Source organism: Aspergillus fumigatus, chromosome 2, assembly GCF_000002655.1.
Source record: "Aspergillus fumigatus Af293 chromosome 2, whole genome shotgun sequence".
In the NCBI taxonomy this organism is placed as follows: domain Eukaryota; kingdom Fungi; phylum Ascomycota; class Eurotiomycetes; order Eurotiales; family Aspergillaceae; genus Aspergillus; species Aspergillus fumigatus.
Window position 1 is genome coordinate 1,910,729 of NC_007195.1, and position 14,991 is coordinate 1,925,719.

At 48.9% G+C, this 14,991-nt stretch overlaps 5 protein-coding genes across 5 annotated transcripts; 3 read left to right on the forward strand and 2 right to left on the reverse strand.

The window, feature by feature from the left end:
• Positions 1–1,172: 1,172 nt before the first annotated feature.
• Positions 1,173–4,823, forward strand: AFUA_2G07470 (uncharacterized protein; the record flags this gene model as incomplete). Its single annotated transcript, XM_749990.1, has 3 exons — positions 1,173–1,967; positions 2,019–4,572; positions 4,636–4,823. The coding sequence occupies 3 exons, from the start codon at positions 1,173–1,175 to the stop codon at positions 4,821–4,823; spliced, it is 3,537 nt and encodes a 1,178-aa protein (XP_755083.1).
• Positions 4,824–5,488: 665 nt separating this feature from the next.
• AFUA_2G07480 (Zn(II)2Cys6 transcription factor) lies at positions 5,489–8,246 on the reverse strand. Its single transcript, XM_077804108.1, has 3 exons — positions 8,106–8,246; positions 7,540–7,895; positions 5,489–7,450 (listed from the first exon to the last, which is right to left on the reverse strand). The coding sequence occupies exons 2-3, from the start codon at positions 7,672–7,674 to the stop codon at positions 5,678–5,680; spliced, it is 1,908 nt and encodes a 635-aa protein (XP_077660271.1). The 5' UTR covers positions 7,675–7,895; positions 8,106–8,246; the 3' UTR covers positions 5,489–5,677.
• Positions 8,247–9,035: 789 nt separating this feature from the next.
• Positions 9,036–11,451, forward strand: AFUA_2G07490 (uncharacterized protein). The gene has a single exon (XM_749992.2). The coding sequence runs from the start codon at positions 9,816–9,818 to the stop codon at positions 11,301–11,303; it is 1,488 nt and encodes a 495-aa protein (XP_755085.1). The 5' UTR covers positions 9,036–9,815; the 3' UTR covers positions 11,304–11,451.
• A 190-nt stretch (positions 11,452–11,641) lies between these two features.
• pepP (aminopeptidase P family protein) lies at positions 11,642–13,197 on the forward strand (the record flags this gene model as incomplete). The annotated part of the gene is made up of 3 exons (XM_749993.1): positions 11,642–11,811; positions 11,901–12,933; positions 12,994–13,197. 3 exons carry the CDS (start codon positions 11,642–11,644, stop codon positions 13,195–13,197), a joined length of 1,407 nt encoding a protein of 468 aa, XP_755086.1.
• A 255-nt stretch (positions 13,198–13,452) lies between these two features.
• Positions 13,453–14,807, reverse strand: AFUA_2G07510 (uncharacterized protein; the record flags this gene model as incomplete). The annotated part of the gene is made up of 3 exons (XM_077804109.1): positions 14,252–14,807; positions 14,044–14,179; positions 13,453–13,977 (listed from the first exon to the last, which is right to left on the reverse strand). The coding sequence occupies exons 1-3, from the start codon at positions 14,485–14,487 to the stop codon at positions 13,453–13,455; spliced, it is 897 nt and encodes a 298-aa protein (XP_077660272.1). The 5' UTR covers positions 14,488–14,807.
• Between the last annotated feature and the right edge of the window lie 184 nt (positions 14,808–14,991).

Genomic DNA, 14,991 nt, shown 5'->3' on the forward strand with positions numbered 1-14,991 from the left:
CACTAGTAGATAAATATACATAAAGAGCATCTTAACATCTAAACCAACCTGGAAAATCAGTCGTGGAATCATATCTGCAGGAGCGCCACAAATTTAAGGAACATAAGTAGCCATATCGAAGTAATATAGAGAGGTACTCCGTATCCCTATTTTCTTGGCAATGCAGGACATCACTAGAATACAACGTAGGTAAAAGAAGCACAAGCAGACACAAAGTGGACTAGATGTTAGGCTAAGTAAAGCTTGCATGGGCCCAAACAGTCAGTCAATGCAATACATCTTGACACTAATTTCAGTACGGAGTAGCTTAAATAAATAACATCACTGAGCGTAGTTACAAGAATTTCCCTCCCTGCTGCTCGAGACATCAATACCCCACTGCCCCTTTTTCCTCCAACCACCAGGGCGAGATGATCACTGACCAGGACTCCGCTTCTCTCCCCTGAACCGCCTTACCATCATCGATAATGATGCCATTATCAATAATCATGCCTTGAGATCCGTATATTTACCCCCACCATCCTGTAGTTGGACGCTCTCGTTGAAGCTAGAGTTCTGTTTCAATATTGAATTGATCATTTACGAGCAGAACTACTCCGTATACCGCATCAGTCCTCTATGCTCGATAGTCCGCTGAACAAGCCAGTACGTCCGACTCTACCTAGAGACATTTCCGAGCTTGTTGTCTGACTTCTGCGCACTCGCCAATAAACAGCAATTGACACAATTTCAATCTTTTCTGCAGGTTATTATCACTAATATAGTTTCGTGCCGAGTTTCCAAAAAACCATCACCACGCTTCTGATGTTTCAGAGCCTTCCATCGGTTCCTGCTGAAGAGACCACTTTGATCGCCTGGCTAACTAACTCCTTGCTCCGGTCTCTGCCGCCTCACTTGAACTGCAGTTGCGGTCGGCTATCCTCCATAGTACGTTGCTTCTGATTGCGCTGCTCGCCGGCTGTCTCCTGGAAGCAATGCGCTGTCCGTGAACGCATTGCATCCTGCACTAAACAACATGCACTGAGCAAGGCGCTCAGAACTGGATTGAGTTCAAGCCTCGACATCTATATATGCCTTCTTGTGGTTACCTCAAAGAATAGCTATCTCTTGCTTTCCGCATGGCAGCTATCAGGAAATGAAAAAGGGCTACAGAGACGTTCCTGCGGAAGACAATGTCGAATCACCCAGAGAACACCGCAAGCTCCGCAACAATTATTACAACAATGCCCGAGTCGATACCAGAGCGGACGACCAACGCGATTTCGGAAATTCAAACCAATCATAGTGGGATTCTAGAAGGCCTCGGTAGCCTGAATCGCTGGTCTCAATCGACCGTTTCTAGCAAAGATTCGCCTGTCAACCGTTCCCGGGGAAATCCAACACCCAGTAATATTGAATCTCCGAAGGTAAATCCAAGCCCAGCTATCACATCTAGCCCTGGGTGTTACGTTCCCGATCACCACCGTGGCCAATCACAGGGGTTTCGTGTCTCCAAACCTTCGATGTCAACAAGCCATACCGAAGCGTCCAGACTTGAATCGTCAGATGCTGGTACGATACCCAAGTTGGCGGCGAATGGTACCTTTGATTCAAACCTTGAGACATCGGAGCCTGTGTTAGCCTCCCCCACTCTCTTCCAAAACCCGTGGGCAAAGTCAAGCTCACTCGGCATGGGCTCTGGAGAGCAGCATAATTTGTCTCATGATTTAGCGAGCTCTCAACAAGTTGGCGACAGCTCACTCCCAACATCATCCAAGGGATATGGCTCTGGACGACGGCGGCGGGGTTATTCCCAGAAAGCAATGCTTTCTAAAGCATTGCAGAAGGCGAATACTGCAGTTCTCCTGGACAACGCAGCTAATTTTGAAGGAGCAATGGAAGCTTACAACGATGCTTGCCAACTTCTACAACTAGTCATGCTGCGAAGCAACGGAGGAGAAGACGAGAGAATGAAGCTTCAAGAAATTGTAAGTTTGCCCTCTCTACCCCCGCAGAACTTATTGACATGAATATTGTAGCGCGACACCTATATGCTTCGTGTAACCGAGCTGCGTCGTATGGACTTCTCCTTCCGCGAAGTTAATAGCAAAGCGCTTCCTGAACGGCCCCTTAGTCAGGAGTCATATGGAGAAATGTCGCAACCTATAGATGATGAGGATGATTTTCATACTGAGGAGCAATATGATTACTTGCAGTCCAGATCTTTCGTTCAAGATCATCCCATCTCTGAAGGATCTAGAACCATGGTGCCCAATCAAATTCCTCCGAGGCGTCAGTCGCTATTGCCGTCGCCTTTGGAGGATGAGTCAAGATATGCCATACCGTCACCCGTGTCCGGCAGACTGGCTCAGCCTGACTCGTCCAGGCAAGCGTCGGAGAAATTGTCTCAGGGCGCACTAGGCCCTCCACAGGATACATATTTGACCAGAGGACTCGGTCAGGACGAGGAGTCCTCGCCTTCCGGGGATCCTCATTCTGAGTTGACCTTACTGAGCACTCACGCCAGGGACATTTACGAGTCAACCTCTTGGCTCGATACTATCGACGAGTCTGGTGCTTCTTCACCTTCTTCCCAGCACTCCCGCGTATCATCTGTGTATTTACGGCGGAGGAGAAGCTACCGCTTCAGCCATGGTACTGAAGCCGAATTTGATGCTGCGTTAGATGCTGCCGTTGAGGCTGCATACAATGAAGGCTTGGAACCAGCGGTAGAGGTGGACGGTTACGATACAGACGATGAGATTGTAGCGAACGCTCGCAGGAACGTTGAGTTGGCAAAACAGAGAGTAAGGGAAGCGGAGAGAGAAGCGGAAGTAGCAATAACACAGGGCTACAATCTTCACCAAGTACCCGAGCAGACGAGGCTCGACCATTCAAGTGATTTGATCCAGGATTATCCTGACGATGAAGCCGAAGAAGAGGAGCGATTGTTGGATGAGATGACCAGTGGCTACGTCATGGATGATTTCGCATTTGATCTTCAGTCAAAATCTGCTCTTCCGCACCAGTCAGGTTCAAGCGTGTTATCCTCTAGGACCTGGGAGAACTCGGTTGTCCCTATTTCAGCTACAGCAACACCCGGCGTGACTTTGGCTCCGCTGGAGGAAGATGAGGTTGTGTTAGAGGATCAATCAGAAAAATCTCAGAGCGCACTTACTCCATTGGAGTTCAACCTAGCTTCCTCACCTCATGTTCCTTCCTGTCCGCCCAAACAGTCTTCTGTGCTAACAGCGAGTCCAAGCGTGCGAGCACGACGAATGTCAGGTCAGAACCCGACAGAACTAAAAGTCGAAACAAGCTCTTGTCCTAAGGTTGGTGATGATGCGCTCACCCAAGGCTCCGCGGATACGGCCACGTTTCGACCACCCCCGGTCCCCAAAAACGGATCTCAGACACTCTCTTCCGCAAACTCCATTACAAAGACTCCCGCTCCGGCTTCCGTTCATCCATCAGCCGTGCATCTCAACCGAAGGAATGCTTCAATTGCGTCACTGGCTGAAGATGGTTCCACCATTGAAGTACTAGAGAAAGTTATTACAGAGGAGGGAAAACCGTATGCTAAGATGTCAAAGGTGCCATCACCCGCCCGTCTGATTGGCAAGGTCCCTTCAGCGCCAGACAACCTGGGCAAGTTGAATTCAGGCCTGAAGTCGTTCCGGCCGAGAAATGTCTCTGTACCAGCGCCTGATGTGTCCGCCAATTCCCCGGAAACGCCGTCAAGCGGTGCATTCCCGGACCTCCATAAGGGAGCGGCAATTGGCCCGGCTCCTTCTCTACCTACACCTATTGGTGCAACTTTTGCGCCGTCCGGTCTGACCAGTGGAGGCCTGTATTTGTTTGATAGCCACATCCACTCACCGACAAGTCCCGGATCTCCCAATCCAATGGCCGCGAACGCCCCTATTCCTCTAGAACCGTGTCCGGAATCATTCCTTCTACGTCCATTCTGGCTCATGAGATGTATTTACCAGACCATCGCTCATCCGCGAGGGGGTTATTTATCTACGAAGTTATTCGTGCCCCATGACGTGTGGGGCGTCAAAAACGTGAAACTTAGGGCGGTCGAAGAAAAGGTGTCCAACTGCGACTTGTTAACGGCGGCGTTACTCAAACTTGCTAAGGTGGACACTTATGACGCCGACGCCGTTTTGGAGGAAATGCAATCCTTGGAAGCTGTGCTAGACCAGGTGCAGGTGTCTCTGTCAAAGAAGATAAGCAGCGAAGTCGGCGTGCAAGGGGCTTTGCCGATCTTCAAATATTCTCAGAGCTCTGAGGATGCGGCATATGGTTTTGATAATTTGCCGCAAAAAGTGAACAGTAGTTCAAGCAAATCGTCATATCTGACCTCATGGCGAAAATTGCGTTCCAAAAACCCAGGCTTCGGTGCTACCGCTACACCAGTGCATTCCAAAGAAACCAGCAAAGATAATTTAACAATCAGTTCCCTCCCCATGACTTCGTTGCCGACTTCTCAGGCTGTCAGGCGTGTGACACCACAGGTCCAGTTCAGTGGACCAAACGCACATTATATGGCTGCGCTCGCCCGACTGTGCGACGCGGCGCAGGTATTGGGTGAGTACCTTTCCTCGTGCTTCTTATCAATCCTGCTGTGCTAACGGAGAATATCCGATGTAGACCAGATTGCCCAGCAAGTTGAGGATCCCGGCCTCAAACATTCCTCGCCCACGTTAGTCGGCCTGGAATTGAGTACACGCCATGCTGCTGAATTTTTCGGATTCTATATATGCCGATTTGCTTTGAACGACATTGGCATGATGCTTGATAAGTTCATCAAGAGAGGAAGTGAATGGGTTTTGATCTAAATGTAATGGTGTTCGAGCCTCACCGTATTTTACTGCTTGTTCACCATCCACTGCCTCAGCCCTCCAGCTCGTGCTATTTTAACTCCCCTGCCCTCTGATGTCCTCCTTTCTACACTGAAACACCTCTCTCATATTAAGTTCTCATTAGAATTTCAAATGGAACTGTCCCTCCCCTTCCCCGCTGAAGTCACTAATGCATGAACGACAATCGACTTTCCTGACCTATAATCCCAGCTTTGCCTGGAAAACATGTCCGTCTGCATATCCTGTTACTGTATTTTCTCTTGCGATACCATTGCCTTAGATTGCTTTCGAGATATGAAGAGTTGTATGTGCTTGAGCGTTTGCCATGGTAGCAAGTTTTGAAATTCGCCCGAACTTCCACATTTTGCTCCAAGTACTGAAGGCAATTAATTATATCAACAGTATTGCTCTCTCGCTGGGGATTTTCAATCTGCTGCATCTCATGTCATATTTTACCCACATGTGAGCCAGGGCATAGAACTATGCTTATTGGGCTGAGCCTGTCACTTGAGCTTGCAACTTGAGCCTGCCACTTGAGCTTGTCACTTGAGTGGATCTGCGATTACTGAAGGGCCTTGAGCAAGTGCTAGGTGAAAGAACAAAGTACAAGGAAGCGCAAAGAATAGAGTTTCAGAGACGATAGGAGGGGAATTGAGATCGAATTATCAGGACTGGGAACAAGTATGAACAAAAGAAAGAATAAAATTATGGGAGTGGTGCATCAAACCCTAGCTTTCCTGTCAGCTGTCCTGGAACAGTCACCTGGTATTGAGTGTATTTATTGCATGACAAACGGCGAAGCCCGAATTAGACTGATTCTTCTGACTCCTCTATACTCGTCGACTGGTCGACCTGAGACAAATTTGCCGGCGCTTCTCTGCGTCGCGAATGATCTCTGCAGATAATTTGAGGCTCGGCGCAAGGTGTGCGTATCTCTCAACCTCGGCCATCACACTGGATATTATCGCATCCACTCGGAATCCCGGAGGTAATAAACTGGAGAGTCCGGGGGACATCGTGGCCCCCATAATCAACAATGTCTGCGACACCATAGAGAGCGCGCCCTGCCAGAGATAGGGAAGATGGCCTTCGCGGTGACTGGTGATATTTTCCAGCTGGCGCAGCGTGGCCTCCAAGCACCGCCGGCAGCATTCCCTTACTACCTGATCAGTTGCAGCGTTCTCATTCTCAAAGACAGCTAAGATGTATGGCCGGTATATTATAGTCCGGCACGCGTAGTATCGCAATCGGAGGACTGTCTGGACGGGGTTGGAAATCGGTGTGTGGTTGAGGGGGAACTGGACTGGTTGAGGGAGACTTTCATACCACTGGGAAAGTTGGAAATCCAGCTCCGAGACAATGGGCCCAAGTGATCCAAGAGTTAGCGAGTTGTCTTTCTGGTATATCATATGGCTGACGCGATTCAAGAGTCGCCGAAGAGCTATCTCAGCAAGGAAATACCACAGTTCCTCGCGGCCTACCGAGCCCTCCACCAAGCTGCTTTGACGATCTTCATTGTCAGCTTCATCATCTTCTTCGTCCTCCTCCTCCTCGAAGCCACCGGGAAGGTCGACAACTTCTTCGAAGTGCACAATGCCCGAGTGAGGCAGATCCAACTCTGCCAGCAAGTCGCTCTCATATAAGAGAGCATTCCAGTACACTCTCACACTCAGTTCTCTCCACTGAAGGGGTACACGGGCGGGGTCCCCGAAGAGTAATTGTAATTTCATACTAGCATTGGAGAGGAGGGTCCAAGCCTCCAGCGGTCTGACTAGGTAGAATAAGTAGGCAGACGCAAGGATGATGCACTGAGCAGCCAGAACAGAGTTGCGCATCATTACCGATGGCAGAAGATTCCACGCTGCTGCAAAGTAAGGTAGTCCTGGGGGGTCCATATCTGAAGGAATGAACGAGATGCTTCCGTAGTGACTGGCGCTGCCGAGAGCCAAGACTAAGAGGACAAGGCAGCTTTCAGGTCCCTCTCGGAATCCCAGAGAGACGGCTCTACTGTAGTAGCGTGTCCAAGTGTATGGGTTCACACAGGCGTACCAGACATTGACCCGCTCGAAAAAAGACTGTACATACGTTGTTGTATTGGACAAGTCGAACCCTGCAGCGGAAGGAAGCCTCAGCGGTTCGCGGGCCATTTCAAGCTGCAATAACGTCTGTGGATCGTAGGGACCAGCGACCAGGTCCCGAATGAGGGGCCATTGTAGAAGGTGTAGCGCGGGAGTAGTGTGCACCTTGGGCATCGTTGAGATGCTCGTTGGTGGGTTCACCCAGGACCCAAGGCCGGCAACGGAGGTTCTCCCAGACATGGCGGCGATAGTGGACGCCTTGGCGACCGCATCATCGCTGCCCGCATTCGTATCATTGCTGGTGGTAGGGGATGTTGAAGACAATGGGAGATGAGTTGCTTGTCCCACCAGAGTAGATTGAAGTAGACCCTCGATTCTATTCAACCTCTCAATGATTAGTTTGTCACCAGCATCGAGTTTGATGCCTGGTTCCCTGTAGACACAGTCTGCGTCTAGGTCTGTACAAAGTTGACACCTCGGGCGTGCGCCGTTACATCGAGTCTTTCGCAAGCGACATATCTGGCACTGTGGTGCTCCTCATGGGTCAACCAATAGCCAGGTGACGAGCGGAAAGGGGAGGGCAAAACTCAAAAGAAGAAGTCCAGGATACATACTGCGATCGTCGCACGTCTCCGAGGGTATTCTGTCAGCTCCGAGTTGGATCGCTTTTTCTTGCTGACTTGAGATTCGGTAGTGCCACCTGCAGTGGCCGAGTCGAGGACCAAGTCTCTCTCTGGAGAGGGCGTCATGGCGTGAATGGCCAAGGTTCTTTCATATCACAATGAGGGAAGGTCCTTTGCCCAGACTTTGGAGATATGGAAGGAAGTAAAATTGGCATGAAACTGTACTCTTTGCATGGGCTGAGTAGGCTCATAGTGGCACTACCCGTCACCTAAGACCAAACTCTCTGTCCTGTGGCTTGGAACATCCTCGAAATGCGGTAGGAGAGTTGAAAATTGACAACAATATCCTAGGACAGAATTAGACGAGTCAATGTAGAAGATTACACAACGATTAGAAGCCCATGGTGAGATTTCATCAAGCGCTAAGCAGCTCTTATGTGGCTCTCGCGATACACGTCGAACGGCTTCTCAAACCAAGTGCTGAAATGCCACAATCAGTGAGATGCCACAAGAAGAGCCCGAAAAGTAAACAGGGAGGAGGGGAAAGGCCAAATTACCTGGTTGAGCAGACGACTCGGGAACCAAAGAAGCGAGAATGACATTTTCCTGAGTGAGTCTAAGGCAGGCCATAGTGCGCATTTTATTATATTGTAGGACTCACTAGGTCGTCTTTTAGTATCCGGGGGAGCGGGGGAAAGATATTACTAATGACTTGAGAGGTTGGGGAGCCAGGTTTCATTGAATCATTGGGCCCAATAATGATGCAGTAGTAGATTAAACCCTACCATAATATCATTAGATACAAAAGAAGCGTAGAAGCACAACCGAATCAGAAGGCAAAGCTCATCTTAGTGCGATGCGGAGAAGGTGATATCAGGAATCTCAATAGGCCATAGTAGATGAATCTAGTGAGTATACACGGATTAATACATTGAATCATTCTTCTTCTTGTTGTTGTTATTTATTACTTCAAATACAGCGCAGTATCGCCTTCAACTAGGTAGGTAGGCACCTTAGGTTTTGAGTCATAAATGGTACAATCCGTGATAGAGAGACGCGTCTATTTGCTGTATTAAATGAATCGTTCGAGCTATAGGCATTCTAGGTAGCTCTTATGGACAGTGAAATAATATTGACCTTTAAGGCTGTTTAGTGGAAATAGCCTTGTTCAAAGCCTTTTGGGATTTGATGAAAAGGAAATTGCCTTAAATGATTGGGATTTATGACTACCAGGGTCCGTCCCGCATAGAAGTGAAACTATAATTCATTGATTTTTACCAATAGCAAATACCTTGATTTCAGAGACGGCCACTGAATCTTGCTGGATGGTCAACGGAGAATATTACGGAGAAGAACGGTTTCCAGTAAACAAATTACTTTGGTACCTCTTTCTATCCGTGGATACCAACTAGATAGTACCTACCTACCTAACCTGGCTAAGGCAGGATATGAGCCTAAGTAAACTGGTATTGTGAATACATCAACCGTCATCTTCCTACAGGTCGGGGACCCTAGCATTGTCATCGAAGTTACAAAGTTGAAATCTTAATGATCTTGGTATATAGGGCATAATTGCTCAGATACCTCGCGTATGTACTGGGTGTAGAGTTTTCTGTATTGGGAGGTACAGAGTTCAAGATGGCACCAAAATTCCGCCATTGTAAATAAGAATAGTACCTTTACCACCAGGATAGATACGGTAGCACTCTCACTTCATCATTTGCTTCACTTCACCCTCGTCGAGAATACCTTAGTGTCACTGTGCTAAATTTGATACCAGTTCCCAGAGCTGGACCCGGCATGCAGTGCTTGATGGAATCCTAGAATATCTTAAGAGAGTAAAGTGCCTAGCTTTAACTGATCAACTGGAAGTATTTCAGACACGTGCAAGGTCACCCGACGCGTCAAAACTGCCAAAAACAATCCCTAATCCGTGGTGACGCGAGCCGGATGCTGATGAACCACAGAAGATCTTATGTGTCCTAGCTAGCAAGTCTTGACCTTGTCAAGATCCTGGTTCTATGAATCATTGCACCATTTATCTTTCTGCACCCCATCCCTGAAGACGCGTTCTACGTTTCAAATACCCCAAACAAACCTCGATATCAACGCGTACGAGAGACCGACCAGATATTGATTATACACATTAAATCCCGCCCTATTAGAAGTAGTAATTCGGCGCGCTCTTTTGTCAGGGGAAAAGCCTTGCCTTTCTGTTTGTCTCCATTTCGCCGCATCCAACGTTTCTGATCCGACATAACACAATAATGCCACGTCCACCTACAAAGCGCAATCGTCTCACATCGCGACATGTCCAGGCTTCGCCAAAGGTATCGCAGAAAACCAAAGATCCTGAAACCAAGGCTACTGCCAACAATTCAAGTCCTCTACACGGAACTGAGAATGACAAGGGGCTGGAGGCACAGCCGGCACCTAGTGTCGACGATATCAAATTCGCAAGACAATTGAGGGGTCAGACACCCATGAACAATAAGCAAGAACAAGCAATTGCGTCCTCGCCTATGGGAGAACGTGGAGCTACGGGCAGCCGGCCACCCACGAGAGCTCGAGGCTATTCCTCTACGCTATCAGTTGGCAGACGAGGGGCTGATATGAGCTCCAAAATACCTGGCACTCCAGTATTCGAGAGTTCGATATTGAGCAATTTTAGGAGACGACCTCGGCAAGCAAGCATTCTCCAGATGATGCAAGCAGATGACGGATCTTCGGATTTCGGAGACCTTGACGACGATGATTTTCTTGGTGGACTGAGCCCAGAGGATGAGTCGACTCCTCTTAATGTTTCCAGAGGAAAATCCCTCGTTATTAGACATCCCTCTTCCTCGCCTCTTTCAGACTGTTCGCACCCGTCCAATGGAGGATCGCGAAAGCGCAAGCGCACCGGGGAGGAGCTTCAAGTTCCCCAGTCACCTTTGGCTGTTGTGGAATACTCACCTGCTGGCTCAATAAGCCCGGAGCGTGGAGATGAAGAGCACGGCGTCCCTCGCGAGATTTTACATCACTTGGCAGACGAGGAAGGGCTGGATCGGACGGTGGCACCACCATTGAGCAGCAGCTCAATGTCAAGTCCCCAGAGTAGCCACTTAACGGTGATAGCCGCTAAATCACCCACAGACTCACTAAAGCATACGAAGGACCATAACACAGGAGAATTCAGTGGAAAGCTCACTGTGTCCACAGCAAGTCTTCAAGACAGATTGCTTCCTCGACGTCATAAAAATCACAGACGCAATGGGGTACCCGGTGATCTAATTCTAGACGGTGAAAGCGAAGTCGACTATTCTGTCGATCAGGATGAAGATGAGTTGTCATACTTGCCCACTAGGAAGCCAGCGCAACCACGACGGCGAAAGAACAAACCAAAGCCATTGGAGGTTGTTCGAGCAAAGCACAGGAAGCAAGGTGCAACTAAAGCTCTGAGCGGTGAACTCATCAGTCAAACTGAGTCAGCTGGAATGAAGGATACGAGGCAGAAGAGAGTTAATGGTCCACGAAGCAACCAGACTGCTGATGCCGACAAGGAGAACCAAGCAATCGAGGTGTCCTCACCTCTGTCCTCACCGCTCGACACGGATGCATTCGATCTAGAATCATCGCCGGTGCCAATACCAGCTAAGAATTACCTGAGCGAGGAACTCAGATTGCAAGCCAAGAAATTCGAAGAGATTGACAGATGGGAGATGGATTTTGAGGATGTGGTAACAACAGGCAGTCAAACCAGCCCATGCAGATGAACAATGTATAGCTTGTCTAGGAACTATTGCAAGTTCGGAACGGTGAATAGCTCATGAAGATATACAAAACACCCGATAGTCTATTTAATGTCTCGACTACGGAATAATGGTTCTCAGATTATTGCCCGTTCTGCACTTGATAACAGGGTTACTCCATACCTCATTCAGTACCTATACCGACGTTAGCCGGCCCAGGCCCCGCATAGTAAGACCCCGCAGCAGCCGATTAGCGAGCAAGGTGAGATTCAATTTATGACTTGGGCCACATCCATCGGGGAGATATAGGATCAATTAAGTCTTCAATCTCTCTCATCTGTTTTATCAACTAGCGTCAGGGCATGATGGCCGCGGTAGATGCAATTCTGGCGGGCAAGTATCCGGCGAAAGCGCATGCGCGCCGTGTTGCCGAAAGTCTCCAGTCTTACAGAAATGGCTGTCCTGGAATTGTCTATCTGGAGGCTCAAAAAACTCGGTTGATTGAAGACAATGACGAGCCGGCTCCCTTTAGGTATGAGATCGCGTCTTTCCCTGAACTCCATTATCCTGAACTCCACAGCAGTTGGAAGAATAGATTTGACATATCGCATTCAATATTAGACAACGTCGACCATTCTTCTACCTATCTGGATGTCCTCTACCGGACTCTTGTCTGGTTTACGATCTGAGTGAGGACCAACTTACTCTGTTCATTCCTCCAGTTGACCCGGAGGATGTGATCTGGTCCGGTCTCCCCATGTCTACTGAGGAGGCTCAAAACCAATACGACGTCGATCGCGTGTTGGTGACTACTGAACTCAATAGCACGCTCGCGTCAATTGTTTCCAGCCATGGTGGTAAGGCCATTGCTTTTACCATTGCAGATCAAGTCTCCGAAAGCACGCAATTCCACGGCTTCTCCGAGGTGAACCACTCCGTGCTGAAGGGAGTCATCGAGCAGTCTCGCGTGGTCAAGGATGAGTATGAAGTGGCGTTACTGAGGAAAGCAAATGATATTTCCGCCAAGGCGCACATTGCAGCTATTAAGGCATCTCAAACTGCCGTGAATGAGCGTGAAATCGAGGGCGCTTTTATTGCAACCTGTATCGCTAATGGGGCTCGAGAGCAGTCCTATCACCCTATCGTCGCTTGTGGCGAGAATGGTGCCACTCTTCACTATGGGAAGAATGATGATACCCTAATCGACCCCGTGACAAATCAGAAGAAACGCAACGTACTTATTGATGCCGGTGGAGAGTATCGCACCTACTGTGCAGACATCACTCGCGTTATCCCCGTAGGGGGGAAATTCACTGCAGAAACGCGGCAGATCTACGATATTGTCCTGCAAATGCAGACAGAATGTATTGCAATGCTTAAGGAAGGCGTTCAGTGGGAGGATGTGCATGCGCATGCCCACCGTGTTGCAATTCGAGGCCTCCTCAAATTAGGCATTCTGCGAGGCGCCGAGGACGAGATATTTGAAAAGAGAGTCAGTGTTGCGTTTTTCCCCCATGGTCTCGGACATTATCTGGGAATGGACACTCATGATACCGGCGGCAATCCCAATTACGCGGATAAGGATACCATGTTCCGGTACCTTCGAGTCAGAGGTCGTTTGCCTGCGGGCTCAGTGATCACCGTCGAGCCAGGCGTAAGTTGGGGTTTGCCCATGTTTCCTAGACTGATCCATTGACACCCGCTGCGACTCTAGGTATATTTCTGTCGGTTTATCATCGAGCCTTACATCAAGTCCCCCGAGTCAAACAAATACATCGATACCAACGTCCTCGACCGTTATTGGAGGGTTGGGGGTGTCCGCATTGAAGACAACGTTCTTGTGACCAAGGACGGATACGATAATCTAACCACGGCGCCAAAGGCTGTTGATGAACTAGAGAGACTAGCTGCATCCTAAGCGTCTTGCCTGCAATGATAGTAGTGCTGTTAGTTGGTAGCTCCCACATACTCTTCACAAGAACCAACGATTGTCTCGAAATAGTACTGTTACATTGTATTGTGAACAGGTAGCTATGGGTCATGTAAAGGAGAAGAACAGAAAAGGTAAGTACACAAGTCCTTTTTAACGCATATGCAGATACAATAGGACAAAACACAGGACAACAGACTAGATGTAGGATATGCAATAGGTCGTCTCAAGAGGGGATGCCGTCTAGATACCGCTCCTAAGACGTTTCCTACCACTGCCTTTTATGCCCGATTCGGTCTCTGCTCGATCCTGGGCACGTTTCTCTTTTTGGTCAAGAACAAGAGTAAGTACATCAAAGCAAAACTCAGGCACTTCAAGACACAGCTTCTTGAACTCCTCTTCAGCCTCGTGGCGCAGCACATGGCTTCTGGTGGCCCAGAAAGAGGCGACGGGCTTTCGAATAGTGACATCATCGACGGGCGTGTGTGTATAGACATAACGAGCGTACGCGATCTCTCCGTGAGAGGTACTGTTGATACGGTGGATCTTCGAGTGTGCCAGACTCTTAAGCGCAGGCACGCCGAGCTTCTCTGCTAGAGTGTAGACACGCGCGTGTTTCAACAGTAGCTCGCCGCTATCATCCAGTTCGCCGACAACGTCTTGATCGGCGGATGGATCGGCATGGGATGCAGTGTAGTCATGGGTATATTGGAACTGGAGGAAGCAACCGAATGCTTCGACGTTCTCATCGGGAAGCTCAATACGCCGCTGCATGACGGATATTGTATTAGTAAAAGCATCCAGAATACTGCTTAGGAGGAAGCTAGTGCGTACGGGCCCTGATTCGCTAAATGCGGCGACAGCCTGCGCAAGGAATGGCGATTCCAACAACAAGCTCTGGTGCGCTGTTAAGGAAGTCTTGTGCTCGTCCTTCCCGACAATGAGCTCCACAATGGGCGACGTCAGGTAGCTAAGCGGTGTGAGCCGTGCATGCGCCAATTGGGGTCGCATTGTTGAAGCTCCCCGAAGATTTGAGCCTTACTCGAGAAAATGAAGTCCTGGCTTTTTCTTGGGAGGTTGCGGCGGTTCTGTTGGCGCTGATCCAGTGGGCTGCGCGTCAGGCAGAGAAATATCCTGTTGTGTCGCGTCTGCTTGAATTTCATTCAGCGGGCTCTGCTGAGTCTCATCCATATCCACATCGGGTGTATCAGTGGTTTGGGTGCTCTCAGGAGCCTGGGCGACGTCCGGCGCGCCTACCTGAACTCGGGGTGTATCCATTGGGGCCACTTCTGGAGCGAAGATGGTGATGAGGTTCAAATCAAGAACGGATTGTATATATTAGGGAAGGACAAAGGGCCTTAAGCTGAAAAGAATGTATAGATACACAGTGAGTGTCAATTGACGATAGATGCGCGACGAGTGGGAATTATTATTGACAGTTAAATGTTGTGGGGGGTCAATTCTACCTGTAGGCTAGATTACCCTTTAGATAAAGCAGTACGCAGTACACAGTTGCTCTGTGCAGAAGTACCCCGAGCTTCAAATATAGTCTGTCTACTACTATCTAAGCATGCCGGGACTAGTTAGTTAGTTGCGCCATGCCCTTGCGCTGATTTAACTTCTCTAAATATCAATAAGATAGAGAAGTAGACAAACTGAACAAACGAGACTCGAAAACCTCCTTGAGAAGCTTCATTGACACAGATTCGAGTACTATATTTGTTTCACCTCCACCAGCATATAGTTGTTACGACCGCCTGCACTACCTACCTTAAGGGATCA